Source organism: Corvus kubaryi, unplaced genomic scaffold (assembly GCF_017639235.1).
Source record: "Corvus kubaryi isolate FWS band 111438036 unplaced genomic scaffold, C.kubaryi_AGA036_p1.0 37249, whole genome shotgun sequence".
NCBI classification, from domain to species: Eukaryota; Metazoa; Chordata; class Aves; order Passeriformes; family Corvidae; genus Corvus; species Corvus kubaryi.
Window position 1 is genome coordinate 3,483,574 of NW_024581072.1, and position 15,116 is coordinate 3,498,689.

General features: G+C 39.3%; 1 protein-coding gene across 8 annotated transcripts in view; it reads left to right on the forward strand.

Moving 5' to 3' along the window:
• The window catches only part of PIGG (phosphatidylinositol glycan anchor biosynthesis class G), an 85,723-nt gene that overhangs the window by 8,166 nt on the left and 62,441 nt on the right, over positions 1-15,116 (forward strand). For 5 of the 8 annotated variants that reach the window (XM_042023488.1, XM_042023489.1, XM_042023487.1 and 2 more), the window contains exons 6-7: positions 3,497-3,709; positions 12,732-12,949. In XM_042023488.1, coding sequence (XP_041879422.1) covers positions 3,497-3,709; positions 12,732-12,949 — 431 coding nt within the window. Of the gene's footprint in view, positions 1-3,496; positions 3,710-4,703; positions 4,971-12,731; positions 12,950-15,116 lie in introns of those variants that run through there. The other 3 variants (XM_042023493.1, XM_042023491.1, XM_042023490.1) reach the window with 3 other exon arrangements.

Here is a 15,116-nt window from a genome sequence, read left to right on the forward strand (position 1 = left end):
CAGGGCTGTTTTTTGGATTCAGTATGACAGTAATGTTGATAACACACAGGTACTTTACTGTTTACGCTGAATCAAGGACTTGTCTGTTTCCCATGCTCTGCCAGTGAGCAGGTGCAAAAGGAGCCCTTAAGGAGCATAGCTAGGACAGCTGACCTGAACTGGCCAGAGAGATATTGCATACCATGGAACATCATGCCTAGGGTATAAACTGGGGCTGCCAGTTGCTGCTCGGGGATGGACTGGACATCGGTCAGCAGGTGGTTAAAATTTTATTGTGAATCACTTGTTTCTATTGGGTTTTATTCTTCTCCCTGTCCCCTTTTTAATTATTATTATTTCATTTTGTTTCAATTCTCAAATTGTTCTAGTCTCAACCCATGAGCTTTACCTTTTCTTTCTGATTCTCCTCCCCACCAGGATGGGGGATATGAGTGAGCGAGTGGCTGCATCGTACTTGTGTAAGGCTCCAGTAGATACCAGTGCATAGTGTACTCTAATAGGATGAGAACACTACTGTCTATAACTAACAAGAACAGCAATAATAATTATAGGTAGATTGTAGTAGTCATTATTGTAATGGAAAGGGGAGAGAGAGAGGAATAAAACCTAAGAGGGAGAGGAATAAAACCCAAGAGAAACGTGATGCACAGTACTATTGCTCACCACCTGCTGATCGGTGCCCAGCCCATCTTCAAGCAACAATCCACAGACCCCAGTCAACTCCCTCCAGTTTGTATATGGGCTATGATTCTCTCTGGTACAGACTATTCCATTAACCAGTTCTGGTGAGCTGCCCCAACTGCCTTCCCTCCCAGCTCCTCACGCATCTGCTCACTGGCAGAGTACAGGAGGTGGAAAAGTTCTTGATTTAGAGAAAGCCCTCCTTGCCAGCAGCTAAAACATCAGTGTTTTATCAACATTATTCTCACAGTGAATCCAAAACACAGCCCCTGTGCCAGATAACTCGGAAGAAAAGTAACTCTGTCCAGTTGAAACCAGGACAAGAACACACTGGCAACTCTAATTTATGATATTCTAGAATTCTTTCTGAAAAAGTGCTTTGGTTTGTTCTACAGCTATTTGGGAAAGCCCATTCCGTGTGACCCAAACCTCTGGTTTTAGCCGAAGTTAGCATCTGTTTCTTGGTGAAACCATGAATCAAGCTTTGTAACCACTGAGAGAATTGTGTATTTCTTAGATGATAATCTTTTACAGCACTGTCCTATCTGAGTTTTGAGAGTAATGAGATCTGTTGTCAGGATTCTGGGCTAATTGTAAATGAGTAGGTTTAGATGTAAAATCCTTTTTGAAGTGAGCTTAAATTTTGTCTTTCATGGCCAGAATATTTCCTTGGCCTCCATTTTTCCCTCTCACACAGCTAGTTTAGAGGAATAATGAATGACAATTTCTCACACAGAGTTAACCAGAAAGAGGAAGAAAGCCCTTGGGAGACTAAAGACTATTAAAAATAGCATTATTTTTTAATATTAAATTTATCTGACTCTTGTGAAAGTGTGAGAGGTGATGGCAGTGATAACATGACTATTAATCACTAAGTCTTAAGGACAGAATATGGAGCTTGAGTGTGTTTACTGTATGGGCCAGTTAATTTTATATCACTGATGTGAGTTTACGTGTTTCTGAAGCTGATTTTCTATTTGTAGATAATAATAAAAAATAAAAGCAAGGTAGTTAAAGGCAAGAGGCAATAAAGAAATGGAGTGGTAGAGAATCTTTGTTCTACTTTGTAGAATCGTGCTTAAATAAACTCCTTGACTGAGTGAATCGGTGGAATGTAATTATACCAAGAGTGAATATTTTCCCCAGAATAATGCTCCCTTCTGCCTTTCATTCTGCCACTTGCTCATTTCCATCTGATTTCTTTTCTTCTGAAGGCTGTGTGCAGAACCTTGATCTATTTATCTTGCTGGAGGTTCCTGCAGCACAGTGGAGGTAGATTTTTCTGTCTGTCATTTATAAAGCTGTTATCCAGCTGCAATAGGAAGCATTGCTTGAGGAGTCATTGATCTCTTCTCAGGTCTGAAAACAAAACAAAGTCAAGAATGGATCAAAGCTCTTGACTAAGTTTTTATTTTATGAATTTCACTGGCAGTTGTTGACAGTCAGACCACAAGAGTATAGATTCTGCAAATGCAGTCTCCTGCTCATTGGAATTAGTTTCTATGAGGTTTAAACTGAACAAGCAGTTTTTACAATACAGTGAAATAGACATATTTACCTGTCTTTTGGGATAGAGTTTGGGATTTCTGATGCCTTCGTAAATATCCAGCAGTTTACTTTTCATCGGTAAAGTAATCAGGATTCTGTTGACTGCTCCTTATGATCCTCCTGTAAACAAAATGTTCTGTGGTTAATTTGGTAGACCTCAAAATAGTAATCCTGTGGGCTTTTTGCATTTAGTATGCTGTCAGAGTATTACTTATATAGCCTTCTACAGAGATGTGTCACCCGTGAATGGCTAAATGTGTTTGGTAGTTCGGCTTTTTTTTAACCAGTTAAGAACTTGCCTTTAACGATAAAATCTGAAAACTGCTGACATACAGGCACTCATGCAAAGAGGCTTTACGGATTATAGATGCTATTCTGTACAAGTATGGGATTAATCGGAGCTAGATGAGAAATGAGGGAAATTTTAATGCTCTTAAAGGGAGCCTTGAGAGGAATAAAGACTATACAGAGTTCTTTCTATACAGTATTTAAGTCAAAACACTGAATGCCTGAAGTTACAAAGAGGATGAAATAACAGCATAATAGAAAAACACTGCTACCTAACTAGTTCAACACGAAAAGTGTGTAGATTTCTGTGGGACTGACAGCTAATCCTGGTAACTGCAGTAAGTTAATGGAATCCTACACAGGACGCTTTAAAAATCACTGGGTTTGCCTGCATGTAGCCGTGGATTTTGAGCCTCAGCATTCTTTATCTGATCTCTGATTCTGTTTGCCTAGCAACCTGATATTAATTAAATCTTGAGTTGTTGTCATTATATTGAGAAGCTTCTAGAATGCTGTCAGCATTATTTTAGATTCTAATTCTTTATTCATACATTAAATTAGCCTACTGTAGTGCTTTCTATTATTTCTAATGTAAAAGTTATGAAACTCTCTTAGGATGTAGGCTGCAACTTGATAGTAAGGTGATCTTGTGGACCATCTGTTTCCTTACTTGTACTTGTTTAACATTTATGTTGTGTTTACAGTAGTTGTTAGCATTGAAGAGTCATGCTGGCTAAGAATTTAATAAATTTTGGATTTACAGCAGCAGAGGATAGCAGCTGAAAAAGATCAGTCAGCTCTCTGCAGACCACTTAAAACAGCTGATCTAACACCAATGAAATAATTTTGAAACTAATAAGGTACCAGCTGTCTCTGGAGAAATAGAATGGGCCTGTTACTGAAATACTTCTTTTCCTCTCTCTTTTTCTTTCTTTTTTTTTTGTTTTGTTTGTTTGTTGTTTTTTGTTGTTGACTCTAGGTCCTCTGGCCCAACCTGAACATGTGCAGCAAACAGATTTAGCTAGCACACTGGCAATAGGTCTTGGTCTACCAATTTCAAGAAACAGTGTTGGGAACCTCATATTGCCGGTTGTTGGAGGCAAGACAATGAGAGAACAGCTACGTTTTGTGCACTTGAATGGGTTCCAGCTTAGCAGATTGCTGCAACAGAATACACTTGCATACGAAAAAGGTAAATTAGCTAAAAAAAAAAAAAGTTACAGATATACTAAAAGGAGATTGTTTATAAAACAGTTTGGACTTTTAAATTCAATAGTATGGCATTGCACTGCAAATTAGCTATTCTTTTGAGAGCAGTATTCAGAGCAATTGTACCGAATTCAATCTTTACTGCAACCTACTTTGATACACTGCTTCTGAATACAGGTCTTTTTAATGACTAGTAATATTCCTAGTAGGCAAAAGAACAAAAGTAATGATGGAGTAAGATTAAAGTAAAACTGCCGGTGTAGTTAAATCTCAGTGGTTTCATAACTGCTCTTTGTGAGGTATCCTACATAGGGCACTGACTCTGAGCTATTTGGAGACTTAACACAATGGAGTGAATTTTCTAGTTTAAGTAAAAAGGTGCTTCAAGTAAGGCTGGGAGATAATTTAGGGTAAGTTATCTTTTTACTTTTTATGTATGAATTTACTTGGAGTGAGAACCTAGAGAACTGCTTATTAAAAACGCGTGTGTATGTATGTATATCTGGAGGAAAGAATAAAAAACAAGTAGAAAAAATACACCAAACCTAGCAAAATGTGATATGTCATTAGGAAACGTGATACAAACTGCAGTTTAAATAATGAAGTTAATATGATAATTTTGTGAAAAAAATTGAGTCGGGGGTGAAGGAGAATATTTTACCATTGACATTAGAAGATGTTGTTGTCTTAAAATGACTGTGAAGCTTGTCAATTGATTTATAATCTGTTGAATTATTAAAATAACTAGATGAGAATGCAGAGTTGTTTTACAGCTAGGAATAATTAAAGTGGATAGCAACATAAATTTAAGCAAGATGATTGCTGTAGGTCAAGAATCAATTATCTTTCAACATCACTGCTTCTAATCATAATTAAACCTTGTCCAAGAATCTCAACAGAACAAATTCTGCTTGTTGCAGCAACATGCATATAGCAGGACCCATGTTCCATCTCTTCTCATATTTTTTTCTGCACAGATTTCCTCACTTAACCCGGTTGTGTCAAGTGAGGAAACTTGCCCTGTTGGGTGGTATAGGACTGTGTTGCTGAAAATGCCATCACAAAACTCCATCTGACAGTATTTCTGCAAACACTGATGAAACAGACTGAAGTTTCTGCCAGCTTCTGGTTTATATCTTCATTTTCATTTTATTTTTTGTCTGGGAGCAGCTTAATTTTTAACTTGTAGCTTTCGTCTGAGAAATGAAAGTTAAAATTCTGAGGATAAAAAGGTGAGAATTTTTTATGTTGCTTGCTTGTGACTGCAAACTTAATAGAGGTGCTGCTTTACTGAGATGAGGTTGAGAGGTAAAGCATCCACAGAGACTTTTTCTCCTTTTCTGAAAGTCTCAGTAACGTGGTGCGAGTCTAGGTCCAAGTCATGGTAGCTTTTTTTTCAGAGTCTTAATGTCAATTTCCCCTGTTTCTATAGTACTACTGCAACCCTAGGGTATATCACCATGTCCCGCAGCCATAGGGAGGAGGAGAGAAGATCCAGCAGGCAGGAATTGTGCAGCAAGATTGATTTATTTAATTATTTTACAAACTCCTTTATAGACTTTTTTCTTAATAGTCTAATTGGACAAAGGATCAGCCACCCCCTGGGGTGACTGGCGAAAATCCTAAAACATCCATTGTCAAAATATTTTTCTACTATACCATAAACAAGACTTCTCAAGGTTGCAGGTGGCTTGGTTGTTTACATAACTCTGCTACCTCTTCTGTGAGAGAGAAAAGTCTCTCACGGACTTAGAAAATAGCAAGAAAATCCTTGCTAGCAGCATTTTTATATCTACACTGTAGACTTCTTGGAGGGGCCTTGTTTTTCTTGGAGTGCTCTAGATGTGCAAGACTGTGGGTTAATGCTTTGGTCTGTGCATTTAAGATTGGCAGGGAAACAGTATGTTCTGTTTGTTTAGCGTTGTTTGCTTGATGTGGATACTTCAGGTTTAGAAATACTAAAGAAAATGTCACTAACTCAGTGACTAATATATGTAACTTAAGAGCATGCATGAATGGCCATTTATTTTGCATGGTTTTTAAGTGAAGATAAATGCCATCCCACTACTCCACTACAGGCACATACACATCTGACAGGATTCCCCTAGAAAGAGGTTACCTTGCAGAGGAGTCATTATATTCAGTAATCTGATTCATGTTCAAGAAGGTTGCCCTCTTTTTAAGAAAGGTAAAAAGGAGGATCCTGGGAACTGCTTAACCAGTCAGCCTCACCTCTGTGCTTGGTAACATCACAAAACAGATCTTCCTGGAAGATATATCAAAACACATGGAGGACAAAAAGGTTATTAGAGATGCCTGACACTACTTTGCCAAGGGCACATTGTGCCTGACTAATTTAGTGTCCTTCTGTGATGGAGTAAATCCATCAGTGGACAAAAGAAGATGTGTCATCTACTTAGACTTCTGTAAGGCCTTTGGTAAGGCCTCCCTCAACATTCCTGCTGCTGTTGTTAGAGTGATATGGTTTGACAAATGGACTCTAATGAACAAGAAATTGACTTCGTGTCTGTAAAGTCAGTGGCATAATGTCTAATTGGAAACCAGTAATGAGTGGTGATCGATCTAGTGAAAGATGTATCCATTAACAGTGCTGCAGATGAATGAGATAATCTTTAAAGCCACCTTCCAGCCTGAACAATTCTACAATTCTAAGATTGTGCATTGGGAATCTGAGGAGGGAAAATTGATCTTTATGTGAGAGAGTGGTGACAGGCATGGAGCTCTGCCTGTGAGTGGATGGTGAAATAGTTGAGAACTTCTGGCTTAGGATTGGTGCACAGACCAACAAGGGCAATATTGTTATGGGTGTCTAGTGCAGACAGTCCGATTGTAAGGGATTCGTAGATTTTCAGACAACTAGAGGAAGTCCTGTGTTCACCATCCATGGTTCTCATAGGGTGCTTCAGCCATCCTGTTGCATTTCAGGCTAGATAACTGGACAGTGAGATGGACTGAAAAGCGGCTCAGCTGCTGGGTTCATGTGAATGTGATCAGCAGCACAAAGTTGACCTGAAGGCTACTCATTTGTGATCAATACAGGGCTTGACTTGGGACAGAACTGTTGAACATCATCATCAATGATCTGGGCGGTGGGACAAAGTGACCCGTCAGCAAGGGAAGGACACAATAGAAATCTTGGAGAAGTGCTTGATGCAGTAGGTGGGTCTGCTGCCTCTCAGAGGCACCGTGACAGCTGGAGGAACGGGGTGACAGGAAGCTCTTATGGTTCAGCAAAGGGAAATGGCAAATTCTGCACCTGGGAAGAAGTAATCCCAACATACCAGTGCAGATTGGATATTGACTGACTGGAAATAGCTTGCTGAAGAACCACCAAGGGGTGACTGAGACACCGAGTTGAGAATCAGGCAGCAGAGCACTGTCGTGACAGAATGGCAGTAACATCCAAGGTGGCATTAGGAGGACAGTCATCAGCAGGTCAATCCTTCCTCTTGTATCAGCTGTGGTGAGCCGACATGAGGAGTCTTGGGTCTGGTTCTGGGCTTCTCAGTACCATAATTTAGTGAATATAACGTAGTGAGTGCAGTGCATGGCCATGAAGGTGATAAAGGGATTGGAACATCTATCATACAAGGAGGGGCTGAGGGTGCAAGGACTGTTCAGCAGGGATCTTATCAATGTAGGTAATATGTGATGGGAGGGAATAAAAAAGAGGGAACTGGGGTCTAATTGGTGGTCCCCACAAAAAATTTAGAGGAAACATTTTTAGGTGAGGTTTGTCAAACACTAGAATGAGTTGGCAAGAGAGGTTGTAGAGACTTCATACCTGGAAACGTTCAAGACCTGACTGGACACAGATCTGAGCAATCTTCTTTAGCTCACCCTGCTCAGAGCCTTTTGGTCTTTATTTGTAGAACATTTGAACATTCATCAGAGTTGTGCTGACAGCTCTTGGGCTATATCATTCCTGAATTCCACAGACAAGGTCTGCTGCCAGGTTTTTTGAGGGAAAGAAACCCCAGAAGATAGTCACTTGGACATCACTCATATTTGCTGGTGTAGTTTCAAGCTTTTCAATGCAGATTCTCAACTAGTAACAACTAGTGGATCATAACATTTCAGTTGAATGCTAAGAGAAATGCCTATGACTGGAACTTCACTTTAAAGTGAAAGATATACTTGAAGTTACTTGCAAAGATAGCATAAGCCTTTTTTTAAAAAAATATATATATATTTTTTCAGCTCCTGAGGTCAAAACCAATAAGCTCTGCTGAAGGGGAAAACATGTCATTCCTGTCCAGTGTTGTAATTTACACACAGGGGTTAGAGCACCAGCTGTTGGGACCATGAGGATGATGACTGAGTCAGTCATAGGAGGAGAAGATTCACCCATTGTGAGCTATAGCATAACATACACATTCATTTTTGGTGCAATATTAGTTTCCTTCTTAACACAGTGAGATGAAGTCAGATGTCAGTTGAGTTGAATTGCAATCAGATGGGAAGGCAGCATGACCTTTACAAGCTGTTTCATAACGCAGCCATAGAGTTCCCTGGATTCAGCTGCTCCAATGTTAAGAACAAACCATAACAGTACACAAAAATTTGTTTTCATCTTCAAGTGTCTGTTAATGAAGTGCAGAATGAAGGCAGGTCAGTAATTTTTTCCCCCCCAGTGTTTGTTCGTACAAACATGCGTTTTCAAACTAAGAGGTGTACAACATTTAATGGGACTTGGGCTTTGCTCTGTTGAGGTACAAAACAATCCTCCCAGTTAAACCTATCTTCAAGTAAATTAAATTTTACATGAGAAACTAGAAGCTTGACTAAGGGCTTTATTATTTTAAACATATCTTTTTGAAACATGCTAATGAATTATAATGTGAGGCATGAAGTTTTGATAGATGTGGATACATGCAGCTAAAGAAAAAGTCTGAAAAACGAGGATAAAAATAGCTGACAAAAATTAAGAAGCTGAAAGAAGAAGTATCTAAAAACACACTTTGGGGTTTTGAGCAAATTCATACCTCAGTGTGAGATAGGCAGCTCTAGGTATCTAGCAATGCTTCCCTCAAGTTCTGAACTTCTGAACATTGAACAGTTGAATGTTCGGAATAGTTCAGTAGTAGCTGAATGGTAAACTAGGACTGTTTGTTTGGAAGACATTTTAAAGTGGAATGAAGAGTCATGCTTGAGAGCAAGTTGGGTGTTGTTATTAAAATGAGTGCAAGCTTATCAATTTGGGACTGATCCTGAATTTGTATTAGATTGAAATAATTTGACTTTTACTGGGACGTTTATATATTGAAACTGGAGAAGTCACTTTTACATTATTCATTCTTTTCTTATAACTCTTTTTAAATGATTGCTGTCTGTGACTGTGGAACGAAGTGAAATTTTTGTCAAACAGATGATTGCAAAGCTTATCCATCTGCTTGTGATAAGGTGGTAGTGATGCTGAAGCACAAATTGCTAATGTAGTATTATGTAAGTAAAACATTGCCAGTGCTTTGGGAAATGTGCATCTGAGGAAGCTCGCTTTGGATTTTGCTTTAATTTTGACTTTTCTTATGAGTATCCCATGTGGGAGTGACTTGCCAATATTACCTGCCTGTTACCAAAATGCTTCTCCAACAACTTAGTGTCCATGACTTTTCTTATTTTATACTTCCTGCATATAAATGTGCCACTGAACCAATATTACTGGAGTTCTCAAATGAAATTTGGCAGCCATGGTCCTTTATTCCTGTCTGCAAGGTCTTTAAATCATTCACTCATGAGGGTTTGACTAGAAGTCATCTTTCATAACATGGACACAATAGTTTTGGTGAGCAGTTAGCGTGGCAAGCAGTAGATGAGAATGAAATAAAATTGCTAAAAAGAATGAAGAGGGAGACTAGTCAGAAGCATGAAAAGGGAGCAGAAGAGGAGAAGATGTGAAGGAAATTTATTTATGTTTCAAAATATAGCTTGAACTCATTTCAGTGTTCTGTATAATGAAAAAGTGTCATGTCAAATCTCAGTTTGATTAAAGCTCATTTTAGGTGATCCTTTATGGATGTCCTCAAACATATGAATATTTAACTCTTATTTCAAATATACTGGAAGAGTCACTTTACAGGAAAGTTCAAAGAATTACAGGAAGGAAATTAAATCCTCTGTGTGCACTGGCAACTATCTTGATATACAAGTGTTTGCTGCTGGCTGTATTGTACTTTCTAGAGATCCCTGCAAGCCCCCTGCATGGCAGGATCAGCATGCCTAGAAGTCTTGGGAGAACAGACTGGACATTCTGAGTTAAACATTGCCTTTTAAAATCCTCACTTGGAATTCAGTCCACAGTAGATGACAAAGTGTCTTTTATGATAAGAGACTTAGAAATAGTAAGCATGATTCCCTCATGACTATACAAGAATTGTGAATAGAAATACTTCATTCATCTTCATTCACTTGAAATAAAATTTAAAACATTTCTGGATTTAATAATGTACTTTTGCTGAAAAGGCTTAACAAAAAATAAAGACTTTTTTCCAAGTAGAATGTACTGTTCATCTATGAGGAGTGAAAAAGAACTGTAACTGAAATCTTTGTGACACCAGTGTTATTTCAGTCATTGTTGTAACCTTTCTTGTCTGAAACTTCATAGCAAATGTTTCACCCTACTTTCAGCTAAGAAGGGAAGAGCTGCAAGTTATATAAAGATTTCCAAATTGACCTTTTGTACTTAAGTTATCATTACCTTTCAAGTCAAATTGCAGGGAAATAGCAAGTACTATTAGTGTGAAGTGAAATTAAACATTTATTTTTTGAAAAAAAGGCAGATAAATGTGAATATTCATTCATAGCATAATGTCCAGTGAGATGCAAGTTTCTGAAAGTTATGTTCTTGCTTTCCACGTGTTATATGGAAAACTTAATTTGTGTTGTGACCGCATACTGTATTCAATGACCAATATTTGAAAAGCAGAACCACAGATTAGATAAAGCAGAAATGGATCACTGCAGGTTATCTAGTCCAACCTCCCTGCTCAAGCAGGGTCCCCCACAGCACATTACTCAGGAATGTGTTCAGACAACTTTTGCATATTTTGAGAGAAGGATTCTGCACCCTCTCCATACAACTGGTTCCAGTGCTTGGCCACCCACAGAGTAAAGAAGTTCTTCCTCATGTTTAGGTACAACTTCCTGTGTTCCACTTTCTGCCTGTTGCCTCTTGTCAACGGGCAGACAGCTGCCTGTTGCTGGGCACCATTGGGAAGAGCCTGGCTCTATCCTCTTGACACCCTCCCTTCAGATACTGACAGACATTGATGAGATCCGCTCTCAGCCATCTCTTCTCGAGGCTGAGCAGGCCCGGGTCCCTCAGCCTTTCCTCGTAAGAGAGATGCTTCAGTCCCCTAATCATCTTTGTTGCCCTCCGCTGGCCCTGCTCCAGTGCATCACTAGATTATGATTTTTTGCCTTTTTTTAAATATACCTTTTATATATCCTCAGTGCTTTTAGTATGCATACTTGTAATTCCTTCAGTCCAATAACTTAGCATAGTCCTAATATTTTCTTAAGCCAGGAGACCAAACATCCTGGAGGGCTCGTGGTTGGAGGCCAGAAAGTCTTATGCTATCCTGAGAAACCAAGGTCTTCTCTAGAACACATCCTGTAAACTAAAATAGGCCCATCCAGGGGGGAATTCCTTGGGATGAGGGGGTATCACACTATTCATTTAAGCTTCTCATTGGGAATCTTTGATAGATATGCTAATTTGCAAGGTCTATAAATTGTATATGCGATCTATCATGTGGGTGCATTTCGACGCATTCCACCATGGCAAAGTGGTGCACCTTAAGGATCCTTATTAAATACCAAGGTAAAAACCCCTTTTTCCATTAACTGTGTCTGGCTCTTAATTTTAAGACCAGGGAAAGGCAACACCAGGAGCTCCATGTCTTCTCTCTTGTACTGAGGAGCCCAGACCTGGACACAGCACTCGGGATGTGCCTCACCAGGGCTGAGTAGAGGGTCATGATCAGCTCACTCAGCCTCCTGGCAATGCTATTCCTAGTGTACCCCAGGATCCCATCGGCCTTCTTGGCCCCCAGGACAGATTGCTGGCTCATGGACAGCATGTTGTCCACCAGGACCCCCAGGTCCTTCTCCCCAGAGCTGCTTTCCAGCAGGTCAGCCCCCAGCCTGTGCTGGTGCCTGGGGTTTTTTCTCCTCAGGTGCAGGACCCTGCACTTGCCTTTGTTGAATTTCAGATGGTTCTTGCCGTCCTGTCCCTCCAGCCTGTCCAGTCCTTCTGAAGGGCTGCCCAGCCCTCTGGCATATTGGCCACTCCTCCCAGCTTTGTGTCATTGGGGAGCTTGCTGAGGAGGCCTCTGTTCCTTCATCCAAGTCATTGGTGAATAAATTGAACTACAGTGTACTCAGTGTTGACCCTTAGGGGACACTGCTACTAACAGGCCTCCAACTAGATAGATCTTACTTACACTGCTTATTAAAACCCTCTGAGCTCTGCCATTCATTCAGTTCTCAGTCCACCTCACCATCTGCTCATCCAGCCCTCACTACCAAGTGATGCAATGCATGTGTTGTCTCTGGTGTTTTCCCTAGACATCAGCTATTTGATAATTTCCCACTTAGCTTACACAATGTGTTCTGGATAATGAGTAGTTCCAGTGGAAAACATTGCTTCCTTTTTTTCCCCTCCCCCCATAGTATCTGAAGCATTTGAATTGCTTGTACTGGAAACCCTCTGTAAAAATGAATGGTTATTTTAATAAGTTCGTCAATTGTTAGAGGTCTTGAGCGTTTATTAGATTAGAATTAATTGCTTTTATTCCAAGTAAGTGGTATTGCTGCAGGAAGATAGTGTAATTTTGTACCTGTGAAAAAAGTTTCAACTGCCATAGCAATTATATATTTTTATACGCTATACAAGCAAATATAAAAATACGATCACATTTCCGAGTAATCTTTCTCTGTTCATGGATCCTCTTGCTTCTTTTCTTTTCTCCCCTTCTCTTCAGATCCTGGATATGAACATTTTAAGATAGCAGAAAAATCCCATGGTAATTGGATCAAACTGTATTTAGAGGGGAATAATTCAGAAATACTCTTAAATCTTGGCAAGAAGGTCCTGAAGCAATACTTGGAGGCTCTCAAGACTTTGAGTTCTTCATTAAGCAAACAAGTGGCACAATATGACATGTATTCGATGATGGTGGGGACTGTGATCATTATGGAGGTATGAAAATAGATCTTCCTGTGAAAAAGTTAAGTGCACAAAAGTAAAAGTATCTTGATTTCGGATATGTAATGTATACACTTACTGGTCTTTAAAATTACTGCGTATGGATTTTTAGGGTTGACTGACATTCTGCTTGGATGAGATTAATACTCTTTTAAAAGTAAAATCTGGCCTTTAAAATGATTCAAGAGTGCTTTTGACACGAATTACTTAAGTTTTAGTGTAGGTAGTTACAGTAGATATGCAGATGTGCTACAACTTAAATTACTCCCATATCACTTAGTCTTCTATTTTTGAATAGCTTTATTGCATTAGGAAAAAAAAAAAGGTCTGGCAAGTAAATTCCTAGCTGTTTCTCTTTATCTAACATTGAGAATAGCTGCTTCAAACAGGCAATACCTTATATGGAAAACTTTCACTGTTCCAGGAATTGTTCTTTGTACTGATAGATTTAGAGCCCTGAAATAAATGCTTGCTTTAGGGTCACCTCTTCATATCTCCTGTAGTTACAAGGATAAGAGGATCTCTCCAACTGATGTTTTGGGCAAAACTGAAGTGCTGGAAATAGTCTCAAAAGCTTGGAAATATTAATGCTTTGAGAACTTTCAGAAGGGATGCCATGATACCATGTCTGGACTCTGAAGTGCCAAAGTTTGTACTGACCTTTTAGATTACAGGATTGCCAGCTTTTCTAACACTGTTCTCTAGGATGGAAGTACCTACCAGAAGCTTCACTAAGTCCTTGAATGTGTGTAGTTCTGTACAAGACTCTACGTGCTATAGCTCTGTTCCTGTTCTGGGCTTAGAACTAATAACAAAGTGTGAGCAGCCAGCTGATATTTGAGTCTCCTTTGTCCTAGCAGGGCTCTGAGCCTTATCTCCCATGCACTGGTCTCTGCATGCAGAGTGCTTCTGAAATGGCTTTCTGGTAGACTGCTCAGTGGGGTTTGTCACTCTGCTGATCGCTTCACCGGAATGAGTTCCACGGTGCCCTTGGGGAGATGAGACAGTGGGTTCTGTTCCTGCTCCAGAGCTGAAAGATCTGGAGGTGGATGAAGTTCGGCGCAAAGCTGAAGGTGCTTATCTTTCTTCAGTCCTTTGTTTTCAGAACCTGTTTACAGTTACTTTAGACCTGAAGCACTGGATTTCTTTTTTTTCTGGAATGCAGTTGTAGATGGTTATATATAGCCATCTACATATATAGCCTTGAAATAATTTCTAGAAAACAAATCTTAGGTGTTATATGCAATCAGCCTTCATTTAAGAAATGCAGCCACTAATCACAGAAATTTCTATTGAGAAGTGTATGCTCAGCATCACTGTTAAGACTCCAGCAAAATGGCTGGGGTTTTTTCTTTTCTCCAGTGCAATACTCAGGAAACTGCCTTGCTTTCTAAAATGTTTTGTCTTAATATCGATTTTCCACCTTCACTCAATAAGTAAGTGTACACATGTCACTTCAAACTATGCTATGCTATAAATGCCAATTATCCTGTATTTTACATGAGGACAATACCTCTGGGATATGAACTGATAACACTGCTTTTGCTCAAAAGACCTAAATTTAGTCTGGTAGATATCTACAGTTTGAGCATTTTCCTGCCATGAGTGCTGTCTTAGTTTTAATTTTAAGTGCTGGGCTGAAATGTAAGACTTAAGCCAGTATGATACTCAAAACTGCATATTTTCATAGTTCAATGAAATACAAAGTAGAATATAAAGAAGCAGCAGACTACTGCAAAGCATTTGACTTCTTTTGGTCTACTTTACTATGTCTCATTGTAGTGTGAGGAAAATTTTAGGCATAGGTCATTGCAAGTGACAGTGAAAGATTACAGGTCGACAGTGGTCTGATACAGTTGTTTTTATTTTGATTTGTTTTAATCTTGCCCTAGCACAAGCTGATGAGGTCCGTCCAGTCCTAGTTCCATCTCTGCAGCTTGCAAAGCATTTTAGCATGTGGCTGAGCTTTCACTTTTTTTTGTAAAGGTTTGTATACAAGTAGCAGAAAGTTTCATTGTATTGTTCATCTCTGTTGCAGCACTTACATAAGAGGAAGATTGGAGTTCTGCTTGGTCTATGTGAGACATGGATGACAACAGCATGATTTTTTTGTGTGAATTCTTACTGTATGTTTTAGCTAACTCCAATTTATTAATCTCTG